The sequence below is a fragment of the Furipterus horrens genome, unplaced genomic scaffold, assembly GCF_987537825.1.
Source record: "Furipterus horrens unplaced genomic scaffold, mFurHor1.1.pri manual_scaffold_19, whole genome shotgun sequence".
Taxonomy (NCBI): domain Eukaryota; kingdom Metazoa; phylum Chordata; class Mammalia; order Chiroptera; family Furipteridae; genus Furipterus; species Furipterus horrens.
In genome coordinates this window covers 2,552,987-2,576,082 of record NW_028327189.1, presented here as the reverse complement: position 1 = coordinate 2,576,082, position 23,096 = coordinate 2,552,987, and the positions used below count along the sequence as shown (strand labels likewise).

At 33.0% G+C, this 23,096-nt stretch overlaps 1 protein-coding gene and 1 non-coding gene across 2 annotated transcripts; both read left to right on the top strand.

Annotated features, from left to right (window-relative positions):
- Window positions 1-1,987: 1,987 nt before the first annotated feature.
- On the top strand, window positions 1,988-20,756 carry LOC149990281 (zinc finger X-chromosomal protein-like). The gene is made up of 7 exons (XM_090265496.1): window positions 1,988-2,070; window positions 7,609-8,157; window positions 15,899-16,048; window positions 16,226-16,369; window positions 16,715-16,870; window positions 17,298-17,438; window positions 18,179-20,756. Exons 1-7 carry the CDS (start codon window positions 2,016-2,018, stop codon window positions 19,357-19,359), a joined length of 2,376 nt encoding a protein of 791 aa, XP_090121622.1. The 5' UTR covers window positions 1,988-2,015; the 3' UTR covers window positions 19,360-20,756.
- On the top strand, window positions 14,569-14,697 carry LOC149990282 (U4atac minor spliceosomal RNA). The gene has a single exon (XR_016508877.1). It is a non-coding gene; the product is annotated as a U4atac minor spliceosomal RNA (small nuclear RNA).
- Window positions 20,757-23,096: the final 2,340 nt, after the last annotated feature.

The window sequence follows — 23,096 nt, the reverse complement described above, 5'->3', positions numbered from 1 at the left end:
GAGGCAAAAATTACAAAGCCTACAAAGCCAGAGTATTTTGGGGTGCGGAAGTGGTGACTGCTTATTTAGAGGAAGTACATTTTCCATTTTGTTGAGGTTGAAAAAATATTATAGCTGTGGTCATCAAATAAATTATTTGATGTATTTTGAATAAATCTACTAAAACATACTATTTTTAAAAGACATTGGGTATATCTTAGAAGTGACATAGTAAGTTAATTTCATTACAATATAAATTACAATTTTCTTATATGCATTTTCCACAAGTATTATATAGTTTAATATCTGAACATTAAGGCATAAATTACCATGACATATGCTAAAAAATAGAGTAAAGAAAGATAAAGTGGTATGGAAATTCAGGGATAGGGAGGGATGGTTTGTAGCGTTTTGTGTGTATTAGATGGAAGGAGATGAAAGGAATAAATCAGATGATACGGAAGAAAAAACTTAAAAAGAATTTTGATCATGTGGAGACAGTGGGTATTTTTGTTTGGTTTAACAGAGATTGGGGTTATGGGGGAGCAGTGGTGAGGAGGGGAAGATGAATAAAAGGAAATGATGAGAGTGGAAAGGTAGTTAGGCCAGATCTTATAGGGTTGTAGGCCGAGCTTGAGTTTTATTTGGAGTCAACAGAAAGCCATTGAAACATTTTTGAACGAGGTCTGATACTTAAATCATGTTTTAGAAAATTCACTCGTTTTTACATATATTAAAATGTATTCAGGATTTGTTTTAATTAGATATGGTAAAACCTAAGGTACAAAAATGCTTATTGAAGGAAGATAAATAATATAAAAGGAGGAAGAGAGGCATGCCATTCCATTAAGGGTCACCTAGGGGAAGGAACAGGGTTCGAGAGAAGGAGAGGGGACAGAATGGTCCAGAGCACAGCAGAAAGAAATGGGCAAGCTAGGGCAGGTATGCTAAATTTAGAATTGGAATATCTTGTAAGAGCTTGTACCTAGTTATTTGGTACGTAGCCCTGGGGTATTTTAGAGTGGGGGAATGTTGGCTTGGTACATAAGTTTGTTGGAGTGGGGACTCGGGTTGGCTTATGTCAGGATGTCCTCACAGAGGAGACATGCTATTTGTGGAATTTAGCTAGCTCTGGGAGGGACTGTGTCTTCAGGATCAAGTCCCCAAATCAAGAGTATGTACAATGCAGAAAATAAGAAAATAAAATACTACAGTTTTTAAAAAATTTAACCAGAGGAATACATTTTTATTATTGTGGACAAAAATGATAAACATTTAAGAACTTCTATCTAATAACACTTGTTAAAGGTAAATTATAAAGAGAGAAACTAGATATTATAAAAAGACCTCTTTCTGATTTCTTTACTCACTTGATTTTTAGTCATATATTAGGGTCATTGCATTGTTTGGATTTTAGCTTTAAAAAAAAAAACTCTTTTTTCTGCTACCCTTAGCCAAATTTGATAAATAACCTTCAGCTGTCTTGTTCATTTATTATATTTTTATTCACCAAGGGAGAGGGAGAGCATGCAGCTTATGATTTCCGATTAAATTACATTAAATGTAAAGATGTAATAAAATCTTAGTGAAATTTTTCTAATAACCTACAAAAGGTGTTAAAATTGAACCTAAAAGAGTCATTATTGGACTGTTGCTACAGAGTAGGCAAGAGGGGGAGTGGTATTCTTTTAGGGTATAAGAAATGTTCTTTATCTTAATCTGAATGACAGTAATATGAATTTACATAGGTACATTTTAAAGTACACGCTTCAGATTTGTGCATTTTATGTAATACTGTGATGCTGAATAAAACAAGACCATTGTCAGGATTAACTGTTCTGTCTTCTGATATAGCTTTTCATGTGTCACTGGAAGTCAGTATGTTCCCATTAATAGGTTTCTTATGAGTCAAGAAATTGGAAACTTTTAGAAATGTAAATATCATGATGCCATTTTAAATATGTGACATTAAAAGTTAATGTTTGGTATACTTTATTCCCTAGTTTAGGAGCTGTGACTAATGAGAGTCAAAGACCATGGATGAAGATGAAATGCAGCCACAAGAACCCAAGTCATTTTTTGAAGGAATAGGTATATCTATTTCTTGGGTTGTTGATACTTTCCATCTGCCAAATGTGGAGTTGCTTGTCAAGAGCATGAATTTCTAGATATTATATTGATTCATACTTAAGTGTCTTCTTACCTTGTTAAAATCTCATAGTCAGAAAACTAAGTAACACTATCAACATCAAAATCTCAAGTTACTTTCAGTATTTCTCATATTATAGTTATACCACTAACTCCAGAGAACATTGAGAGGACACATTGAAAGTGTTTCTGTGTTTCTTGTTTAGTTCTGCTTGTATAGGTTTATTATCGATGCCATAATAAATTGCCACAAATTTAGTGACATAAAACAACAACAGTTTGTTACTTACACAGTTTTGTAGGTCAGATGTCCAGATGTAGTGTGGTTCAACTGTGTTCTGTGATTATAGTTTCACCAACTCAGGATTAAGATGTTGACTGTTGACTGCTACATTTCTTTCTGGAGCCTCTGAGGGAGAATCCTGTTTTAAGACATTCAGATTTTTGGCCAAATTTAATTCCTGGTGATTGTAAGGTGGAGATTCTTGTTTCCTTACTATTAGGAAGTGCCATTTTTTTGGTTCTAGAGACTGTCTATATTTCTTCCTTTTTTTTTTTTTCCTGCCTATATTTCTTGTGTGACAAAAATGGGTTGAGTCCTTCTTACACTTCAGATATTTTGGGCATTCTGTGCCATCACATATTTTTTACTCCCCCCAGAAGCCCACTTAAGATAATTTACCTACCTTACATCCATAACCTTATTATTTATATCTGCCGGGTTTCTTTTATCATGTTGGGTAATGTATTCAGAACATCTAGGAACTAGTTTGGATATCCTTGAAGAACCTTTCTACCACTGTCTACACCTGGTGCCCTAAACATGTATCTTCTTCCCAAATGTAAAGTTGTTTTCAGATTTAATATCCAAAATTGTTATCTGAAATTAAGCAGTTCAGAAATTCCAAATATTAAATCGTGTACTCTAAATACTGCTGTATTTAATTCATTAAATACATTTGCTCCCAGCAGAAATGGTAGGGCAGTTTTGAATATTCTGGTTCAAACAGGGTGAAAAGGAAGGTTAAATGTAATCACTACTCAAAAGAAAGCCGTTTCAATGTGTTTTAGCCGTGGGAATAATCCTTTATGGTCTATGGCATTCCGCTTGTAAGTTATCCTTGTTTTTTCATCTAAGATAGCAAGTGTTTATAGCTGTATAGTTTTTATCCTGTTTTTATCTTGCTTCCTGCACTTACAATTTGGGAGTCCAACAGTCTCCTTTATACTGTCCTCTCTGTCCCTTTCAATCCATATTAACATTGGTTCTGTTGATTTAAATTTTTAAAGAATTTTGTGCATCTTCTGTGTATGGGAATTTACTTTATTAGAAACTCATTTACATATCTTTCTCAGCTGACCCCATCTCTTTCTGACTTCTACTGAGATGGCTGAGGGACAGTGCCCATATTAAGCTCCTTTGAAGCACCTAAGTTTGTTTGTCTGAGGCATACCCTGAATAGCCTCAAAGGACATTATATTTTGATTATTCAGATAACAGGGAAGAGTTGTAGAATCACAGACTGCTTTTTCTGTACAACATTCTTTCCTGACAACAAACCTAATTTTAACTTTTTTCTCTTTTTGCCAACTTTATAGGCTAAGAACCTCCCAGTTAAGTCCAGCTATGTTTTTATCATTTCTTCCTAACAGTTTCATTTTCTTTTCTTGAATTTTACTTAACCCTTTGAGTGCCAGTGCCACTGCCAGAGACTTTTTTCGATGGCTATAAATGTAAATAACAATAGGTTAATACGCATTTTATGTTTTTTTCTTTTTGTACCTCAGGTTATATGTTGATACAATTTTTTCTCATGTTGATCCACATTTCGAATTACGCATGGCACTCAAAGGGTTAAGCAGCAAGAAGAAACCAGGCCACATCTTTAACACTACTAAAATCCCCTGAGCTAAATATGCTAGTTTATTGTTATAATTTATGTCTCTCACATAACTGCAGGATACAGTTTTGCTATGACATCTGCCATAACCTAACAAGGATATTATTTTTTTCAGTTTACAATAACATGTTTCTAACTTGTTCTGTGCCCTGACTAGCAGTGTTCTTAAAGACAAGTTTTCTCTTAAGTCTTTACAAGATAACTTAAGTATTAAGTCCATCTATGATTTCTCTACCTTGGTCATTTTTTCTGAATTCTCATGAACATGAGTTGTTAACATTCAAACGATATTTCTACTGGTGGTCTGTTCAAGGAATATCTGACTCCAGAGCCAGTTCACATATTTAGTTTTATGTCCGTCAGCACGCTACTCTCTGACACTGGAATCTGTATTTCTGTTGCTGCACCAAAAATTCAACAAACTTAGCAGTTTAAAACTAAATTCATTGTGTCAGTTTCTTTAGGTCAGAAAACTATGATGTCATAACTGGGCACTCTCCATTGAATTTTCTATGGCTGAACTCAAAGTGTCAGCAAGATGTTGTTTCTTCTGGGACTTGAGAGATTAATCTGACTTGAAGCTAATTCAGATAGTTGCTGAATTCACTAAAGGCCCAAGTTCCCCATTGTTTTCCTGATTGTCAGCTGCAGTTCTGGTCATTGTTCCTTGCAGCTGCTTGTATTCCTTCTCTTGCTTTTCAGGAGGTCCCTTTAAAGCAATAATGAATTGAGTCTCTCTCAAACTTAGAATGTTCTCTACCTTTAACATAAACCTATGTTAAGGTTTATAACCTTATATCTTCAAAGTCCTCATGGCATAAACCATAGCGTGAGATATTCACAGTTCCAGTGATTAGGGCATGGATATCTTTCTAGGTGGATATGATGAAGTGGATGAGCTAGGGAGTCTTCTTACCATAGATCTCTTCACATGGGTTTCTGTTACTTGCACTGGCACTCTCTCATTCTTAATCTGTAATATTAAACTATTTTCTTCATGGTTAGTTTTTGTATCTATCATACGAGTTAATTATCATCCTAAATAACACATGGATTATGTCATTTCTCAGTTCTCCACTGCTCAGGAGATAAAGTATAAACTCAAGGTTCTCCACTTTTACAAACTTGTTTTATCAAAAGGCTTCCCAAAGTGAGCCTTATGAATCATTCAGGTAGAACCTGCCCTCAATCCCCCAAGTGTGTAAGGAAAATTCTTTTTGTAAACTGTAACAGTGAGGGAAAAAATTCATAATTCCATGATCCTACATCCATAAAATGGTAAAGTGATTGTACTAGATTTTATATAAAATTGGTTCATTATTACATACTCTTATAAGTTAAAATTTTAGTGATTTATTCATTGAGTACTATGTGATCATATTGGCATATATAAAAGCTTAGTAACTTAATTCTACCAAGAAACATGAGGATTAGCTTTCGAAATACTGTATGAGTGTATGTATTGGTGTGTTTGTTAGGGAATAGTCTTAATGACTCACATTTGATAAGGGTAAATACAAAGTTGAAAATCTTTCTTTATTTGAACATAATGAAGTGTGTAAGTAATGTTCTTAAAAGAGAAACTGTAAATTCTTTGGAAAGAAATTCAAATTACTCACTAACTTAATCTTGCCACAAGCCAGAATACATCATGGGCTAAGTGGAATTAAGCTCTTGTATTTTAGCCCTGATTCTTAACACTTACAGTGTTTGTTCATCTTTGAGCAAGTCACTTAATCTGCCAAGGACTCCGTTTTCAAATGTCCTAATAATATGGAAAACTCTCATTACAGTGTTTCAGAACACTTCCCACACATTTCCATTTGACCATCACAACAGTCCTGTGAGGCATGCGTGGCAGATACTACTGTCCTCACTTTACTGACCAAGAAACAAGCTCAGAGGTTAAATGACTTGCCCAAGGTCACAAAATGAATAAGTGTCTAAACTCTTGTCTGATATACATTTTTTAATCAGTGCTCTTGCCAATAAATGCTTACATATTTATGTGTAAATGGAGATTTAAATGATTTATTTCTTTTTAAAAATTATATATTGATTTCTATAGAGAGAGAGGAAGGGAAAAATAAAAACATTGATTTGTTGTTCCGTTTATTTATACATTCATTGTGCAACTCTTGTATGTGCCCTGACCATGGATTGAACCTGCAACCTTGGCATATCGGTACAATGCTTTTAAACTACTGAGCTACCCAGCCAGGACAAAAAGATCTATTTTTTGATGTGAATTATTACAGACCTTGAAGACAAGTGATTATAAAGCACTTTGTAGTTCTATAGAAATGAAAGAAAACATTCTCTCATTATTCTATATGTAATTCAGATGGGTACTAACCAACTTTTGAAAGATTTTCTACAACTTTTTATTAGTTTTTGGCTCTTGTTGATCACTTTTTCTGATTGAAAAATTGTGTGTTTCTCTGATGGCCTGGCCATTGACACAATTATTGAGTCAGGAAACTGCTTAAACTTGGCCACTTGGAATGGCCACCAGGAGCGCTAATCTATTGTAACCAAGATAGCAGATTTGTTTTATGTTTTTGGCATTTTGTTTCCACTTAATGGCATTCATTCATGGTAGTATTTTGAGTGTCACATGCTGTGCAAAGAACTGTGATCTTGGTGAACTCATTTAATCTCAGTGGGCTCCTATATATTCACCTCTCTACCTTCATTCCTAAATGAAGAGTGGACTAAAATAGGATTGATTATATTCTGGGGAACTGGGAGTATTGGGGGTTGGAGGAGGCTGGATAGAAGGCATAGTATTCTATCCTGGTGAGGTTGGGGCAGGGTCTATTCCGAAGAACCTCATATTCCACCACGTTTTAGCAGCTGCACTTTTATTATTTTATCCATAGAGCTCCCAATCATTTATCTTTTCTCTTTCCTCCTTAATTATGGCCTTTTATCCCTCTATAATTTTTGTTCAAGTCTTTTTATATCCTAAATTCAGAAGGTAACTTTTAAATTTCCAGTTATATTTATGCTCCAGTCATTGTATATTCTAAAGTCAGAGGGTAATTTATCAATTTCTAGTCATTAATGAAGGATATAGATAGAATGGTAAGATTATAATGGCTGAAAGAAAAAACAAGAAAAGAGAAGTCTTAAGACTGATAAAAAGAAAACTGATGTTTTAAAGGAGTTGGGATAAAAAAGAAAGATATGAAGGAAAATGGTTTAAGAGTTTGAATTTGTGTTACTTGATTAATTTTTAGTATTATCTTTTTAAGAGTTTATGTAGTTGTATGGGAACTTTTTATGTTGATGCTCTAAATTTTTTTTTTTCATGAATGATTGTCTTTAACTGTTCCACATTTTTTGCTCTTTTAGTATTTCTTCATAATTGATTAGGGTTGAGTAAATAACAGTTTTGTGTTTAAAATGTCTTTTATGAATCGAAGATAGACTCCCGTTTTAAAAATCTCCGTTTCAATGCTTGAGAGAACTGAGGATGTAGCCTTTTTCCTGGTTCAAATTAAACAACATTTACATAATTTTAGATAGTCGTGCATGTCTACCTGAAATTTGTCATTTTGATTTTTGTTTTTTTAAGGAACTGATGCTACACACATGGATGGTGATCAAATTGTTGTCGAAGTTCAAGAAACTGTTTTTGTTTCAGATGTTGTGGATTCAGATATAACTGTACATAACTTTGTTCCTGATGACCCAGACTCAGTTGTAATTCAAGATGTTATTGAGGATGTTGTTATTGAGGATGTTCAGTGCTCAGATATATTAGAAGAAGCAGATATATCTGAAAATGTCATCATTCCTGAGCAAGTGCTTTATTCAGATATAACCGAAGAAATTTCTTTAGCACATTGCACAGTCCCAGACATTACTTCAGCCTCAATGTCTATGCCAGAACACGTCTTGACAAGTGAATCTGTACATGTGTCTGACATTGGACATATTGAACACGTTCATGATAGTGTAGTAGAAGCAGAAATCATGACTGATCCTCTGACAACTGATGTAGTTTCAGAAGAAGTATTGGTAGCAGATTGTGCCTCTGAAGCAGTCATAGATGCCAACCGGATCCCTGTGGACCAGCATGATGATGATAAAAGCAGCTGTGAGGACTACCTTATGATTTCCTGTAAGTTTTGGGGTACAGTGATTGTCAAAAGTGTTTTTAAAGGCTGTGTTTTCTTATCACGTCAGGGTGATAGTTTCATGACAATATAAAATTAAGATAAATCTCATAAGTCTATGAGCATTGTTGTTTTAGTTTGGATCCTGTAAGATGAGCCATAATTAAGAAAAAGAATGGTATAAGTAGAGTTACTACTATATAAGAGTAGAGTAATGGTTAGAAAGACTAAAAAATCATGAAGATGTGATTAGGCCGTTACCTTACCTTATCAGAGTTACCTCTGAAACTAGAAAGGATTTCAGCTTGAAAAGAAAAGCCTTTTGTATTTTTTATACAGTCAATTCAGAACTTACTGTTTTCCTTCCACAATGATGTCTCTCTTTCCTTCAAAATAATGATTATACTTAAAACAATCAATTCACTCTTGGTTTTGGAGTTGTATTGATTTAAAGCCTTGTAATAAACAAATATATAGATTTCAGATTGGTTAGAAATTTAATATTACTGGTTTTTTATTGTGTTCACTGTTCTTTATGTGATACTGGCTTTCTTGACTTTAATTCTGCATCATTTAGGACATAATTAGAATTTTGCTTTAAGTTGCAAATGTCATAGTAGTTCTGTTAGTAAATCCCATAGGTGTCTCTAATCTTTTTTAACCATTTTTGAATATGTTCTCTATAGTAATGAGGTTTCAGTTTGTTAGTTGATCCTGCCATCTGCTTCCTGGTTTAAATAAGTTGGTTGTCCTTAATTACCAGCTCATGGGACTGTTAGTTTTCTGGAAGTAAGTTAAAAATATTAACATAAATTAAAATACAAATTTTATAAGATGAATTTATCTACAGATACCAGTTTTCTTAGTCTCTTGTTTTTAGAATACTGCTTTTTCTAACGCTACATTATAATTTAGAACCCAGCTGGGGAGGCGGAAGGGAGGCGACTCATCACAGACAGTTGACAAATACAATCTGGATAGAAAAATTATGCTCTAATCTGATTTATAGATAATAGAGAGAATGGAGAAGCTATTGAGTAAATTTTAATGCTTTTTATAGTATAAGAAATGGAAGGATATCAGTTTCTATGATATCTTTATTCAACATACAGAACCAAAGAATCTGATATATCAGTTCTCTTCTGTAGAAATTTTAGTCATTCATTGGATCCATATAACTAATAGTTTTTATAATATATTGAGAATCTGTCTTGATGAATTTCTTCCTTTTAAAGATCTTGCTTAAAATGATGACAAAAAGATTTTATTGTTTATGGTGTTGTAGTGTATCTGGACACAAATGCTCAGTTGTTACAGCATAACTGCTATAGATAGTCTTACAGTCTGGATCCTACTGTTGATTTCAAGTTGATTATATGTTTCTTGAGGACAAAATCTATTACATTTTATCCACTAGGTAACTGTGACTGACTATAATCAAGGCTCTTGTGATCAGGCTTTAAAAATACAAAATGAAATGGTTAAAAGAAAGATGTAAACTTGAATATGGAGAAAACTTGATAGATTAAGAAGACAGAAACATGAAATAAAACCTATATGCAAGAAAGAAGGCAAAGTTAAGGGAGAAAGTTTCTCTTAACAGTTATTAAAAATCCTTTCCCCTTTAGGCAAAATAAGAACACTTGTAGAAATGCCAAAATAAGCTTAAGAACTGTGGAAACTTGCAGTATTACAGGAAATTGTTTATTCAACCAAAGAAAGGCTAAATCTTGGTAACACCGTTGAGCTTTGTGGCCTTTTAACTTTCCACATCCACTCCTCCCAGAGGTGTGTGAGTTTACCTTTAAAACCAATATCCTTTTTACCATGATAAACATTAATAGCCTGACAGCTACTAGAGATGGCAGAACGGTGTCAGAGCTCCTTCAAGTCCTATTTCGAGAAAGTTGTCATTATTTGACCTAATGGTTTTTTGGAAGACCTCATTTGTAAGGCTGTTTCCTTTTTTTTTTTTGGAGATTTTGAGCTTGCTTGTAATAGTGCTTTTATTGGAGTTGTCAGAAAAGATCAGATAATTATTAAACATAACTGCTAAGGCAGTAGATAAAGTTAGAGAAAACATATATGTTATAACTGTTCTAAAGCTTAGGAAAATCTGTGAAATGAGATATCTATAGAGAGCTTTGAAAAACTGGGTTAGACTCCCGTGACTCTTGAATATGAGTATACAACGGAAATGCCTATGGTAGGGAGAAATCTGACAAGGACCTAAGCTCATACCTTTGACAAACCTTGAAGTTCTGCCCAAGCAGAAAATGAAAGCCAATATGGAGTATAAATTACATGGTTAAATTTTAAAGATGTTTTTTCAGCACCCATATAGAGCTCCTTGGCAAAACTGGAAGAATTACTGATTGTATGGAAATCTCTGTCAATGGTTTACCATTTACCAGATTATTTAGTAGCACACAAACAAACTTTATTTAACAAAGGTTACTATACAAGCAGCAACACCAAACCAAAGGAATAGGAGAAATAAAGCAGTAGCTTGCAGGAAATGGGGGGATCAAGAGAAGGTGGCTTTATTCTGAGAGGGTAAAGAAAGTTTGTTGATAAAGTATTATAGAGGATGACAGGTAAAATAATGGTGTAAAAGGTAATTGCTGAGATGTAGAGAATGTATAGTGCTTAAGCAGGGGGATTGGTTTTAAATAGGAGGAGCACAATTAGTTTGTGGAAACAGATTGAAGACAAAATTTATGGATTTAGCTGTTGCCAGGCAGGCAGAGTGAAATATAGTGAATCGTCTTTTATGGTGATTCAGTTCTCAGGGAAATAGGAAGTTAACATCAATTGTGTAGTCGGTGTTAAGAGTTTTAAGAAGAAAATGTGAGATAAAATTTGTTCAAGTATTTAAAAATGAGGACATAAATATTTTGAATTTTCTTTTTTTAAGATTTAGTTGCATAGGTACAGGGGTACATATTTGGATTAAATAGGTTTGCAGTTCTCCAAGTGTGATGAAATGAGAGATGAACATAGGATTTAGAAGAATATGCAAGGAAATAAATAGAATGATAAGCTGTGCAATTTAACTGGTTTTGTAGTTGGGTTTGATTTAAATTTTAAAATATAACTATTTACAAGTTACTTTTTTTTCGTTGTTTTACTTGCATATATGCATACAGAAATATCTAATGTACTAAATTTAATTGACAGTTCTGGGTGATCGGATTTGAGTACAATACGATGTATCGTCTCTACAAAAACTTGCCTGTCTTTTAAAGTGAAGTTGAAGTGTAAAAGAACTTAAGACGTCCTTAAATATAGGGCACATGGGGTACATTGGTGTGGGTATTGGGAAAGAAGACTCAAGCAGAAAGCAGCTTGAGCAGTTGCTAGGATGATTTATATCTTACTTGATAGGAAAAGAAGAATATATGTGTAAGGGGTCTGACTGGGTCTTTGTTTTAGGAAATCTGATTATAGCAGTGACTAAGGGGGGTTTGATGGGAAACCTGGAGAGAAGGAAATCAAATAGACGCTTCTGTTCCTGGGATAAGCAGTGGTTGATAAACTAAAAACAGTCTGATTTTCAAAGATTATGCTAAGTAAATGGAGAAGCAACCCATATACTTGAGTAGGAACACTGAGAATGGTTTAAGAATTTTGCGTTTATGAGGTCAAATTAGAGAAAATGCAGTTCCTGTGCAACTCCTTTTTTTTTTTTTTTTTGCAAAATTAAAATGGATTTTCTCTAGAATCTTAGAGAAATGAGATAACATAACCAGATGAAAATGGAAGTCTGAGTACTAAAGGCAAACATCTTTATCGTTCCCTCCCCTAAACTCTTATTTAGGATTGATCACTCTTACTTGAAACATATTATATATCATCCAAAATCTTTTAGTTCTTTATCTGGGGAAACTGAGACAAAATATTTAGAAGTGTAAAATGTAAAATATTAGAAGTGCTAAGATGTGAAATATGCAAAATGTAGATATTAGAAGCAATCTTAATTTTCAGAAATTACATTGCTCTGTTTGGAGAGAGGACTTACTATAAAACTAGTTATTTATTACTAAATTATTTTTCAAAAAGGCAGTTGTGCAGAACACATACTATCTGGTGACTTAAGTTTTGTTCAGGCCTTTTTTTTTTTTTTTGGTCTGTTTTTAAATTTTAATTTTAATGGCAATTTTAAAATCAGTGAGAATGTGAATAGTAAGTGGACTCCTAAAATTTCTCTCTTTTATTTTCTTAATAAGCCACTTTAAACACTTCATGTTTAAATAGTTTTACTGATTGAATTAATAAGACACCTTTTTGAAGTGAAATTTTCAAGGCAAATTGTACTTTTTTCTAGTAATAGAATAGCTTTTCTTTTCTTGGATAGCTCTTATATTTTAATGTGTTTTTATTGCATACTGTCAAAAACAGAAGTAACCAAAAAGATCTTTTACAGGTAAATGTGCCATTTTGCAAACTACAAAAATACTAGATTTCCCAGTCCTCAGAAATTTTATGGTTACCTGCATTTTTAGGAGCGTTTTCTAAAAATGTCTAGTGTGTAGTAGACATAGAACTTCACATTTTTCAGTACTTGTTTAAAATCACTTTTTACAAACTTGTTAGAGGAGGCCAGTTTTATCATTATACAGTATTAAACTCCTCAGAGATTAGTTTTCTAAAGAAGTTACAGATTTATTCTGGATTCTCCTCCGGTTTGCTAAGATCTTAATTCTGTTAAGCAATCTCAGTTTGACATTCCAAAACCACTGTTAGAAAAATAGCTCAGTTAATTTTTAAATATTTAGCTTTAAAAAAGTGGCTAAATCAGACCAGAATTAAGGGCATGATGCTTATTTCTGCCCATGAAATATATTTATAAAACATAGTCGAAATACTTTAATTTAGGTAGTGAAGATCAGGATTTAGGCAAGGTGTATGTATTTAGGTATGCATGTATTTATAAATGTAAAAAATGTAACTGCTTAAGCTTTTTGAACCTTGATATCATTAAACTTTCCCTGTATTAGTCCATTTTCCTAACTTCTCAAGTTCGTAAGCCAATCGGCCGTTCTCTGTTTAGCAAAGTTCTTGCCTTCTTTTGTGTATATGTAGTTGAAGCCACCAGTCAGGATTTCTAACTACTATTTGCATTCCGAGCTCCTGTCCACCCCTCTCCCCCAAACGACATATGTATGTTCTGAATTGATATTTAATTTTTCTTGTTTCAAAAGAAGTAATGTTTTTCCTTTAATTTCATTTTTGCTCTTAGTTTCATCTTCTTCCTTTTCTGTCATAATCTTAAGCCCGCAATTCACCATGTCCTCTCCCTTTACTACTCATGTAGACTATGAACATGCTTGCTTTTATCATTGAACAATAGTCTCTGATCCTGCAATCCATTCAGATTACTGCTCCTTTCCTCCCCTTATTAAGAAGAAAACTTCTTGAAGAAATGTATACCTAACGTAGAGTTCTCAACACACTTTAGTCTGGACCCCACATTCAGCATTCGCTAAAACACTCTTTGCTAAGAACATCAGTGATCTCTGTTTTACTACAAGCCAGTGCAGCTGTTCCTTCTTGGCTTTGTACAAGAGTTGTATAATGAGTTATTCATATCTATAAGTAAGATTTCAGGATGATGTTTAAAAATATTCTGTCCAGTTAGTTTATTTGGCATGGGTTGGTCTTGATTTCTGATAAGCAAGAAACTAAATTAAATGAAATGTCACTATATTTTCATTTTTTGAAATAATAAATTTATTTTAATGTTCTACATAATAATATTCTGTGTAATTCTATATAAGAATCTTGATTTAGACAAATGTAATATTTGGATCTCTTAAACGTGATGAGGAATTTGCAGATGTCAAAGATGTAAAATCTGAGTTCTGTATTTATAAGCAAGAGTTTAAGACAAATAGTACACAAACTGTTACTGAAGTGTTACCTGAATTGTGCTTGAGTCATAAACATATTTTTCTGATCTCTACAAATGGAAACCATCTCTAGTTATACCACTTATTGCCTCCAACAACATAAATCTCATAGAATATATTTATTCTTAAAATATCAGAAATTGATTATTAGTTGTGAATCACATGGATTAAGTTTTGAATTCTGGTTTTGCCAGCTACTTGCTATGTGACCTCAGATAAGTCATTCAGCTTCTCTAAACTTCAGTTTGCTCTATTGTGTACAATGTTGGCAATATTTTGACACCTTTCTCATAGACTTAGTAGTACTTGTAGTAATCAATAAAATATGAGCTGTATTATTAATATTATCACATTTTAAAATAATTACCTGTTAATTATCTGCTTTTCCACTGAATTATAAACTTCCTGAGTCCAAAACTTTCTCATATTTGTTATCCCATTACCTAGCTCAGAGTCTGACTTACAGTTGTGCTTCTTTGTTAAATTGAAAAAATGTACAACCAAACTACCCTTTTCTTGGGGTTGCGCTACTATCCAATGAACATAGTGAGGATAGTACTGCTAACACCTTAAAAAAAAAAAAGTACAACCAAGAGGATAACAGAATACATCTCTCCAGAGGAACATGAAAAAGGATATTCAAAGGGAAATGAAAAGGTTTGTGAGGGTATTGAAGAAAAGTTAATCTTCTTTTCTGATAATTTGATTATCTCCACTATGTGCTTTTGATCTTTTGCTCTGTCAGATAAGCCACTTATGTCTAGAGCAGAGAGAACATTCCTTCAATGGCTGTCTAATGCACTCTTCATCAGTAAACTAACTTTTGTGGTAAGATAAATTGTACTAGGTTTTCATTAGTCTTTATTAAACTTTATTTTATGCCAGTGGATGACCACAAGTGGATAGCAGTGAATGAAAAAGATTACATTATATGGGAATTATATTTTTGGTGTTTATTCCAATCCAGAGGCCGGTATTTTTTACGTTATTTTTTACTTAAGTCTCCAAATCCAAAACATAATGCTACACTATTTCTTTTGATACTTTATAAGTTTCAAATATGAAATGTTTTATATTTTCTGAATACCTGCTCTTTGGAATCGTGTCTCTATTGGTAAGTAAGGGTAGATTTCTTATTTATTTATTTCTTCTGAAAGTCATAAAATAGGCAACCATCATTAAGGTATGTGAGAATCTCTTTAAATATACATGGTCTGCATTTGTCAGCAATGACCCAGACTTACTATTTTTATAATGTCCTGTTTGTGTGTGTGTGTGTGTATAAATAAAATATATATGTATGTGTAGCTTTATATTTAAACAATTTGATGTTAGAACTTATATTGACCATTGCAGTATACCTTTCTGAAAATCATATTTTGATGTTTAAATAAATTAAAATTCTAATATAAAAGAAAAAATATTGAGAAGTGAACGTTAGATCTGATAAAATAAGGATATTAAGACCAGTGTTTCCTGATTTTACTACTAAGGTATTTTTCTCAAGGTTTTTGAGAATATAATAATGCTTATATGTAATGAGTATAATTATATCCAGGGTTAAAGTAATCGTTTTATTTTTTTAGTTTTAAAGGCTATCATGTTTTTGCTTTAAGTAAAATATATTTTAATTTAGTATCTTATCCTAAAAATAAACAGCTGGAAAAATTCTCATTCTTGTTTTAGAAGACTTTCAAAATGTATTCAGTACTTTCTAAATCATCCAATTTTATGAGTCAAGTTAGAGATTATATTTGTAAGAAAGACTTGAGAATGTAATATTTTGTTTAAGCATCCGCTATTATTATTTATAGTGCGTTTCTTCTTTTTTTAGTGGATGATGCTGGCAAAATAGAGCAGAATAGCTCCTCTGGAATGACCATAAACACAGAGTCAGAAATCAGTTCTTGTAAAGTGGATGGCACTTGCCCTGAAGTCATTAAGGTGTACATTTTTAAAGCTGACCCTGGAGAGGATGACTTAGGTAAGAGGAAACCCTAAATATTTTATATATCCTAATTAAACACTTCAACCTAAAGATATCTTTTAAAACAGATTTCCAATACACTAACAGAAATGTTGGACGAGGTCATTGTTAAAATGAAACAGGTGAAATTGACTTTCCATATTAATTCTTGGTGCTATCATTTTTTTGTGCTAGGTGGCACTGTAGACATTGTGGAGAGTGAACCTGAGAATGATCATGGAGTTGAATTACTAGACCAGAATAGCAATGTTCGTGTGCCAAGAGAAAAGATGGTTTATATGACTGTCAAGGACTCTCAACAAGAAGATGACGAATTAAGTAAGTAGGTGGCCTTTTTATGGGAAACTTATATTTCTGTATGTTTTTAATTTAAAATGGAAGCATATTTGAAAAAGAAACAGCACTATTGTAGGCATGTTTTGTATTCTTTGATAATGTAAAGAACATCAGTGACTGTGTATGATGTCACTTGAAAAAGAAATTATAGTGAAAACAAAATAAGAAATTACTCAACAGATTTATAGACTAGTCTATGAAAATAATGTTCTACGTTTGGAACATTTGAATCTTTTTCTGTTTGTCTATCAATAGAATTGAAATAAGAGGTCATGTCTGATACCTTAAAACTTGATCCCAAAAGTGTCCTATTAATTTTATACTTAGATGTTGCAGAAGTCGCTGATGAAGTTTATATGGAAGTGATTGTAGGACAGGAGGATGCTGCTGTTGCAGCAGCAGGTGCTGCCACCATGCATGAACAGGAAATCGATGACAATGAAATAAAAACTTTCGTGCCAATAGCATGGGCAGCAGCTTATGGTATGTGATGCAGCAGCTCAAATGATTCATGTTTCTGTATAAATTTATTGTTGAAAATAGTTTTTACGGTTGTAGGTTTCAGAAATAGGAAGTGCTAGTATAGTAATTTAAGGAAAAGTAGAGGAAACTTATATAGTTCTTTTCTTTTTAATTTTACCAGGAATTTCCTTTATCTCTGTCTCATGTAAAAGGTACATAAGTTTTCAACCTGAAATTTTTTGTCTTGATTATAGTTGGCCCATGATTTTATAATTTTGAATCACAATGAGGCATGTTCATGGGGCAAAATACTGTTAGATTTGAAATTAGTTATGTCCTAGAGGGGGGAATATTTGTCATTCATGAGTATCGTGGCTTACTTTTGATTCCTGTAGTTGATAAATTAATGAGTACTGCATAATTTTGTTTTTAAATGCACAATTGTTAGGTAATAATTCTGATGGAATTGAAAGCCAGAATGGCACTGCAAGTGCTCTCTTGCACATAGATGAGTCTACTGGGCTTGGCAGACTGGCTAAACAAAAACCAAAGAAAAGGAGAAGACCTGATTCCAGGCAGTACCAAACAGGTGAGGGCAGATGGATTTCGCACCACAGTGTGCTTTATGAGCTCTAAATGAAATTAGTATTTATCCATGGAGGTGTTGTGATGGCATTTTAGCTGCTAGACCCTATGTAGTGTAGCCTTTGTGTATTGAATTGACAAATATAATTTTAAGAATGAAGTTTTCCAATCAGACATTCAGGAAAATAATTAAAACCTCATGTTATTTTAGTGGAAATGAAAATAAATTCCTAAAATATGTTTGTGAACTTTTAAGTGAATAAACATAAAGAAGCTGTTACTGTCGACATAAAGCGTCATCATTTACTGAGGAGTGAGGAGTAAGACAAATAATTTGGTTATTTCTTAGGCATACTGCTTTTATGTAATGTCTTGTATACTGATTTGGATGTTACTTTTTTTAATAGTTGTGGTTGAAATTTAAGTTAAATTTGTCTAGAAATAAATAAGGTTTTAATGTTGGATTTTCTTTTTTGAATGATTTACATTAGATATCTAAATTCAACTTTAAATTGATTATTTTGACCTGAGTGAGATTGGTTCAGTCATACTGAATTTTAAGTTTTTAGACCAGATTCTCTTTATTACTAAGCTGCTATATGCCTTTTATTGAAACATAGTAAAAGGAACATTAATCTAATTTAGGAGCGCTTGTCCAGTAATGTTTAGAATATACACTTTATATTCTTGAAAACATCAAAATAGAACTTGTTTTGTTCATTGATACTTTTTTCCTTTTCTTAGCAATAATAATTGGCCCTGATGGACATCCCTTGACTGTCTATCCTTGTATGATTTGTGGGAAAAAGTTTAAATCCAGAGGTTTTTTGAAAAGGCATATGAAAAATCATCCTGAACACCTTACCAAGAAGAAGTACTGCTGTACTGACTGTGATTACACTACCAACAAGAAGATAAATTTACACAACCACCTGGAGAGCCATAAGCTGATTGGCAAGGTAGACAAGGCCATCAAATGTGATGAATGTGGGAAGCATTTCTCTCATGCTGGGGCTTTGTTTACTCACAGAATGGTGCATAAGGAAAAAGCCAACAAAGTGCACAAGTGTAAATTTTGTGAATATGAAACAGCTGAACAAGGGTTATTGAATCGCCACCTTTTGGCAGTGCACAGCAAGAACTTTCCTCATATTTGTGTGGAGTGCGGTAAAGGTTTTCGTCACCCATCAGAGCTCAAAAAGCACATGCGAATTCATACTGGGGAGAAGCCATACCAGTGCCAGTACTGTGAATATAAGTCTGCAGACTCTTCTAACTTGAAAACACATGTGAAAACTAAGCATAGTAAAGAGATACCATTCAAGTGTGACATTTGTCTTCTGACTTTCTCAGATACCAAAGAGGTGCAGCAACATGCTCTTATCCACCAAGAAAGCAAAGCACACCAGTGTGTGCATTGTGACCACAAGAGTTCAAACTCAAGTGATTTGAAACGACACATAATTTCAGTTCACACAAAAGACTATCCCCATAAGTGTGACATGTGTGATAAAGGCTTTCACAGGCCTTCAGAACTAAAGAAGCATGTGGCTGCCCACAAGGGTAAAAAAATGCACCAGTGTAGACATTGTGACTTTAAGATTGCAGATCCATTTGTTCTAAGTCGCCATATTCTCTCGGTTCACACAAAAGACCTTCCCTTTAGATGTAAGAGATGCAGAAAAGGATTTAGGCAACAAAATGAGCTTAAAAAGCATATGAAGACACACAGTGGCAGGAAAGTGTATCAGTGTGAATACTGTGAGTATAGCACAACAGATGCCTCAGGGTTTAAACGACATGTTATATCCATTCATACGAAAGACTATCCTCACCGTTGTGAGTACTGCAAGAAAGGGTTCCGAAGACCTTCAGAAAAGAACCAGCACATAATGCGGCATCATAAAGAAGTTGGCCCACCGTAACAACACTTCTACAGAAATTCTTAGAGATGCTGTCCTTTAAGCAGAAAATTGATTTTAAAGCCTATTAGTCGTAGTCACATACATTACATTCATTTATACTCTGTACAAATAGAATATTTCTTATAGTTGACTTTTTTTTTTACATATTATTCCATAGAAAGTTCTGTATTCTATTCAGTTTTTTTTTTTTCAATGAGGGAAAAGTAGCAACAATCAAGTTGCTTTTATTTAAATAATCCCTGATTTTATGTTGAATTTTAAAGTCTTAGAACTTTTACTATTTATTTAACTATTTACTTTATTCACCTTGACAGTACTCTTCTAAGAATACTTAAAGATGTGATTGGATAAAATTGGAGACTAAAAATGATCATTTTGTCTTCCCTATGAATTTTTCATATTAAATAGAAACATCTGCTAACCTAAGTGGGAGAAACTACTGTAAGGTATAACTATAATAAGAAAGTTACTTCCTTCTCTTAGTATTGTTAGATCGCATGACAGCAGTTATCCTTATGATAACTAGTAGGTTTGTATTTTAAGTTTTATTTGGTTTAACAGACAAAATATGCTTCCTTTGACTTCCTTTGTAGTGTTTACATATTGTCAGTACACACACATAGAAAGTCTTACTGAGGTTTTGATTATTCCTGTTTTCTTCTGTCTATACTGCTTTGTTTTGGAGTAGTTGTGGTCTGCAAATGAGACTTATTGTGTACTGACTTTTAAAATCTTTGATAAATTGTGGTCATAGGACTTTTTGCAACTGGATGTGTAAATGTATCCCAAATTTTGTATGTCCTTTTGTGTTGCTTATTTTACAAATATATGTACACACAATTCCAAAGTTAAGTCTATAATGAAAAGTATTAAATGTACAATAAGTGGAAAGGCCCAGGAACATATGAAAAAGCATTTTGTAGACTGGCTATTCAAAGAGATTAAAATTTAGGTGTAGCATAAGACGGAAAGACACTCGTATTTTTAAAGATAAAAGTATTTTTTTAATTTAAATATCTTTGGTAATTGAGAAACAGCAATTATGGTGTTTCTAAATAGAATGTGTTCATACAATTTCAGCTTCTTAACTTTTGGTTTTTGAAAAGCTAATGACTATCCAGACATAAATCGCTTGGTTCTCACTGAGAAACCTAGAAAAGAAATGCCTTTTCACAAAATAGAGTGGACTTAGGAAGCAGTGGCTTCATGTACCAGAGAATGGATGCTAATTTATACTTGACAAATTCAGCCTGCTTTTATCAGCAGTGAGCAAAGTTGAAAAGGTTTAACACACAACTTTTTTCTTTCTAAGAAGATAAAAGCAAATGTACATGATTAAAATGTGAGGCTCTATTTGGAATAAAGTCTTTCAGTTTTTTTAAATTTGAAAGATGACATCTTAATGAGTAATAAACATAGATGTAAAGTTAACTCAAACAGAATTTGGTTTTGTTAATGCAAGTTTTTTTAGGTTACCTAAATTGGCTGTGGCACATTGTGGAAGATTAGAAATTTTTATTCCCTCTGATAGCTACAATGCAATTCTGTTATGGTGCTGCCATCTACTCTTGCTGTAAAGCTTTTACCTTTTACCTTTCTCTGTGCCACTAATAATTATATCAAAAGTTACATTTGTATGGTAAGGAATTAAATATTTGGGGATTTTGAGATTCTGTGAAGGCTAGATTAATTTAGTTCCAAATCAAATGCTTGTAGACACATAGTAACTTAAACCTAATGCCAACCATGCCACAGAAAGGATTTTGGTACCTCTTTTGCCTTCTTGGCTTTCATATATGTCCCCACCCTTTTTTAGTGTTCATCAATGGTCCTGTTCTTGAAAACATTTGTTTGTGTGATAATTTTTAAAAACCTCTCTTGGATATATTTTCTTCTGAAGTAATATAGAAAGAAATGTTTAAGTGAAAGTTTACATTTAAAGGTTTTAAAACAAAATAGCTATATATTTTTTAAATAAACTTAAACACTTTACATACTTTATTTTCTCACATAGTCTGAATTCATACATGATGCTTTGTTTTTAGCACAGTATTGAAACCTTTAAAAGGTAATTAAGTATTTGGTCTAATGAACATGACAGAACATTTAACAAAATGTGAAATTGTACTTACATGTTATGATACTAGTTGTAGGCAATTTTGATTTTTAAAACAATTTGATTAGCAAAGCTAAGAAAGTGGATGTTTCTGTTTAATGTTTTAAAGTACAGATTTTTATAAAAGCATAACTTAATGTTTTGTAAAATAGTCTACTAAATATGTCTTCCTCTGTACACATTGTAAAGTACTTAAAGTGTGACACTATTGTAAATGTGTACTTGAGATTAACATGCAAAAATAAAAATTAGAATATTTTTCTGTTAATCAATGTCTAGTCTATTTGATACCAGTTAACACTTTTTCTAAAAGGGAAAAGAAAAGGTCCAGTTTTATTAAATCTAATAAAAATGGGGCTATTTTTGTTTTCCCACTTATTAATTTTATATAGCAGAAGAATGGGAAGTGCTTAATTTTAATTTTGTGACTTGAATACAGATATTCCATAATTTTTGCAAGTAATAATTTAGGGTAGTTAAAGTCTTATCAGCAAGTTCTTCAATCAGCATGTCCTTGAAATTCATGTTTTTTTCTTTTATCTTCAAAAAAGATGTGTTATTGTCTCTAGTTCTGAGATGAAATTTCTCATGATAGTGTTTTTACATGTATATATGTTAATTTATTGGAGTAACATTAGCTACTAACATAAAAGTTTCAAGAGTACATTTCAGTGATACGTTGTTTATTGCACTGTTTACTACCCATAGTCTGGACTCCTTTTGTCACCATGTATTTGGCTCCCTTTACACTTCGCTACACCGCAGCACCCCTCCCTCTGGTAACCATCACACTGTGTTGATGAGTTTTTGTTTTTCTTGTTCATTGCTTTCGGTTTTATATCCCACATAGTGAAATCACACAGTTCTTGTCCTTTTGCATCTGACTTAGCATGACATTCTCAAGATCCATTGTGTTGTCACAGGTGGCAGTATTTTTACCTTTCTTATTGGCTAAGTAGTATTCCATTGTAAACATGTTCCACATCTTCTTTATTCAGTTATTCATCAAAGGATACTTAGGTTGTTTTCATGTCTTGGCCACCATCAATAATAATGCAATGAACATGGGGGTGCATATATCTTTACAAATAACATTCTCAAATTTTGGGGGGTTGATAACCAGAAGATTGATTGCTGGGTCATATGGTAGATGATGTGGTTTTTTCAACAGTCATTTCATATAGAGCACTTACAGCTGATACTGCAATGATTATTACTATATCGATAATAAAGTGCCCTTTCCTAGAGTTATCCTTTTGTATCAAGTTTGGAGAACTCCAGAACATACTAACATACTGTTCAATGGGTTATTGTCATAGTAAAAATCAGAAGGTAAATAAAGGTAATTAGTAGTTCTCTTAGTTCATTTAGGCTAGTGTAATGGTACAGGTATGGACAGGCAAACATACCTCACAGTTTGTACCCAGGTATGAAAATCTTAAGTGCTTATGTTCAGAATCAATTCAATAAAGGCTACTTTTCAGGGGGGAAGAAAAGGTTCTGCAGTTCTTCAATTCTGTAAGAATATGGTTTTGCCAAATTTAAATAGTTCATAAAACTTTGAGTTTAGTGTTAGGGTATATGGTGAGAAAATTTTTATTTATATGTGAAATCTAAAGAA

What these genes read in the sequence shown, in the direction of transcription:
- LOC149990281 (XM_090265496.1), top strand. Translation starts at nt 2,016, where the DNA reads ATGGATGAAGATGAAATGCAGCCACAAGAACCCAAGTCATTTTTTGAA. An exon ending in GGACTACCTTATGATTTCCT is followed by an intron (nt 8,158 to 15,898) that starts GTAAGTTTTGGG and finishes TTCTTTTTTTAG; the next exon opens with TGGATGATGCTGGCAAAATA. An exon ending in TTCCAGGCAGTACCAAACAG is followed by an intron (nt 17,439 to 18,178) that starts GTGAGGGCAGAT and finishes TCCTTTTCTTAG; the next exon opens with CAATAATAATTGGCCCTGAT.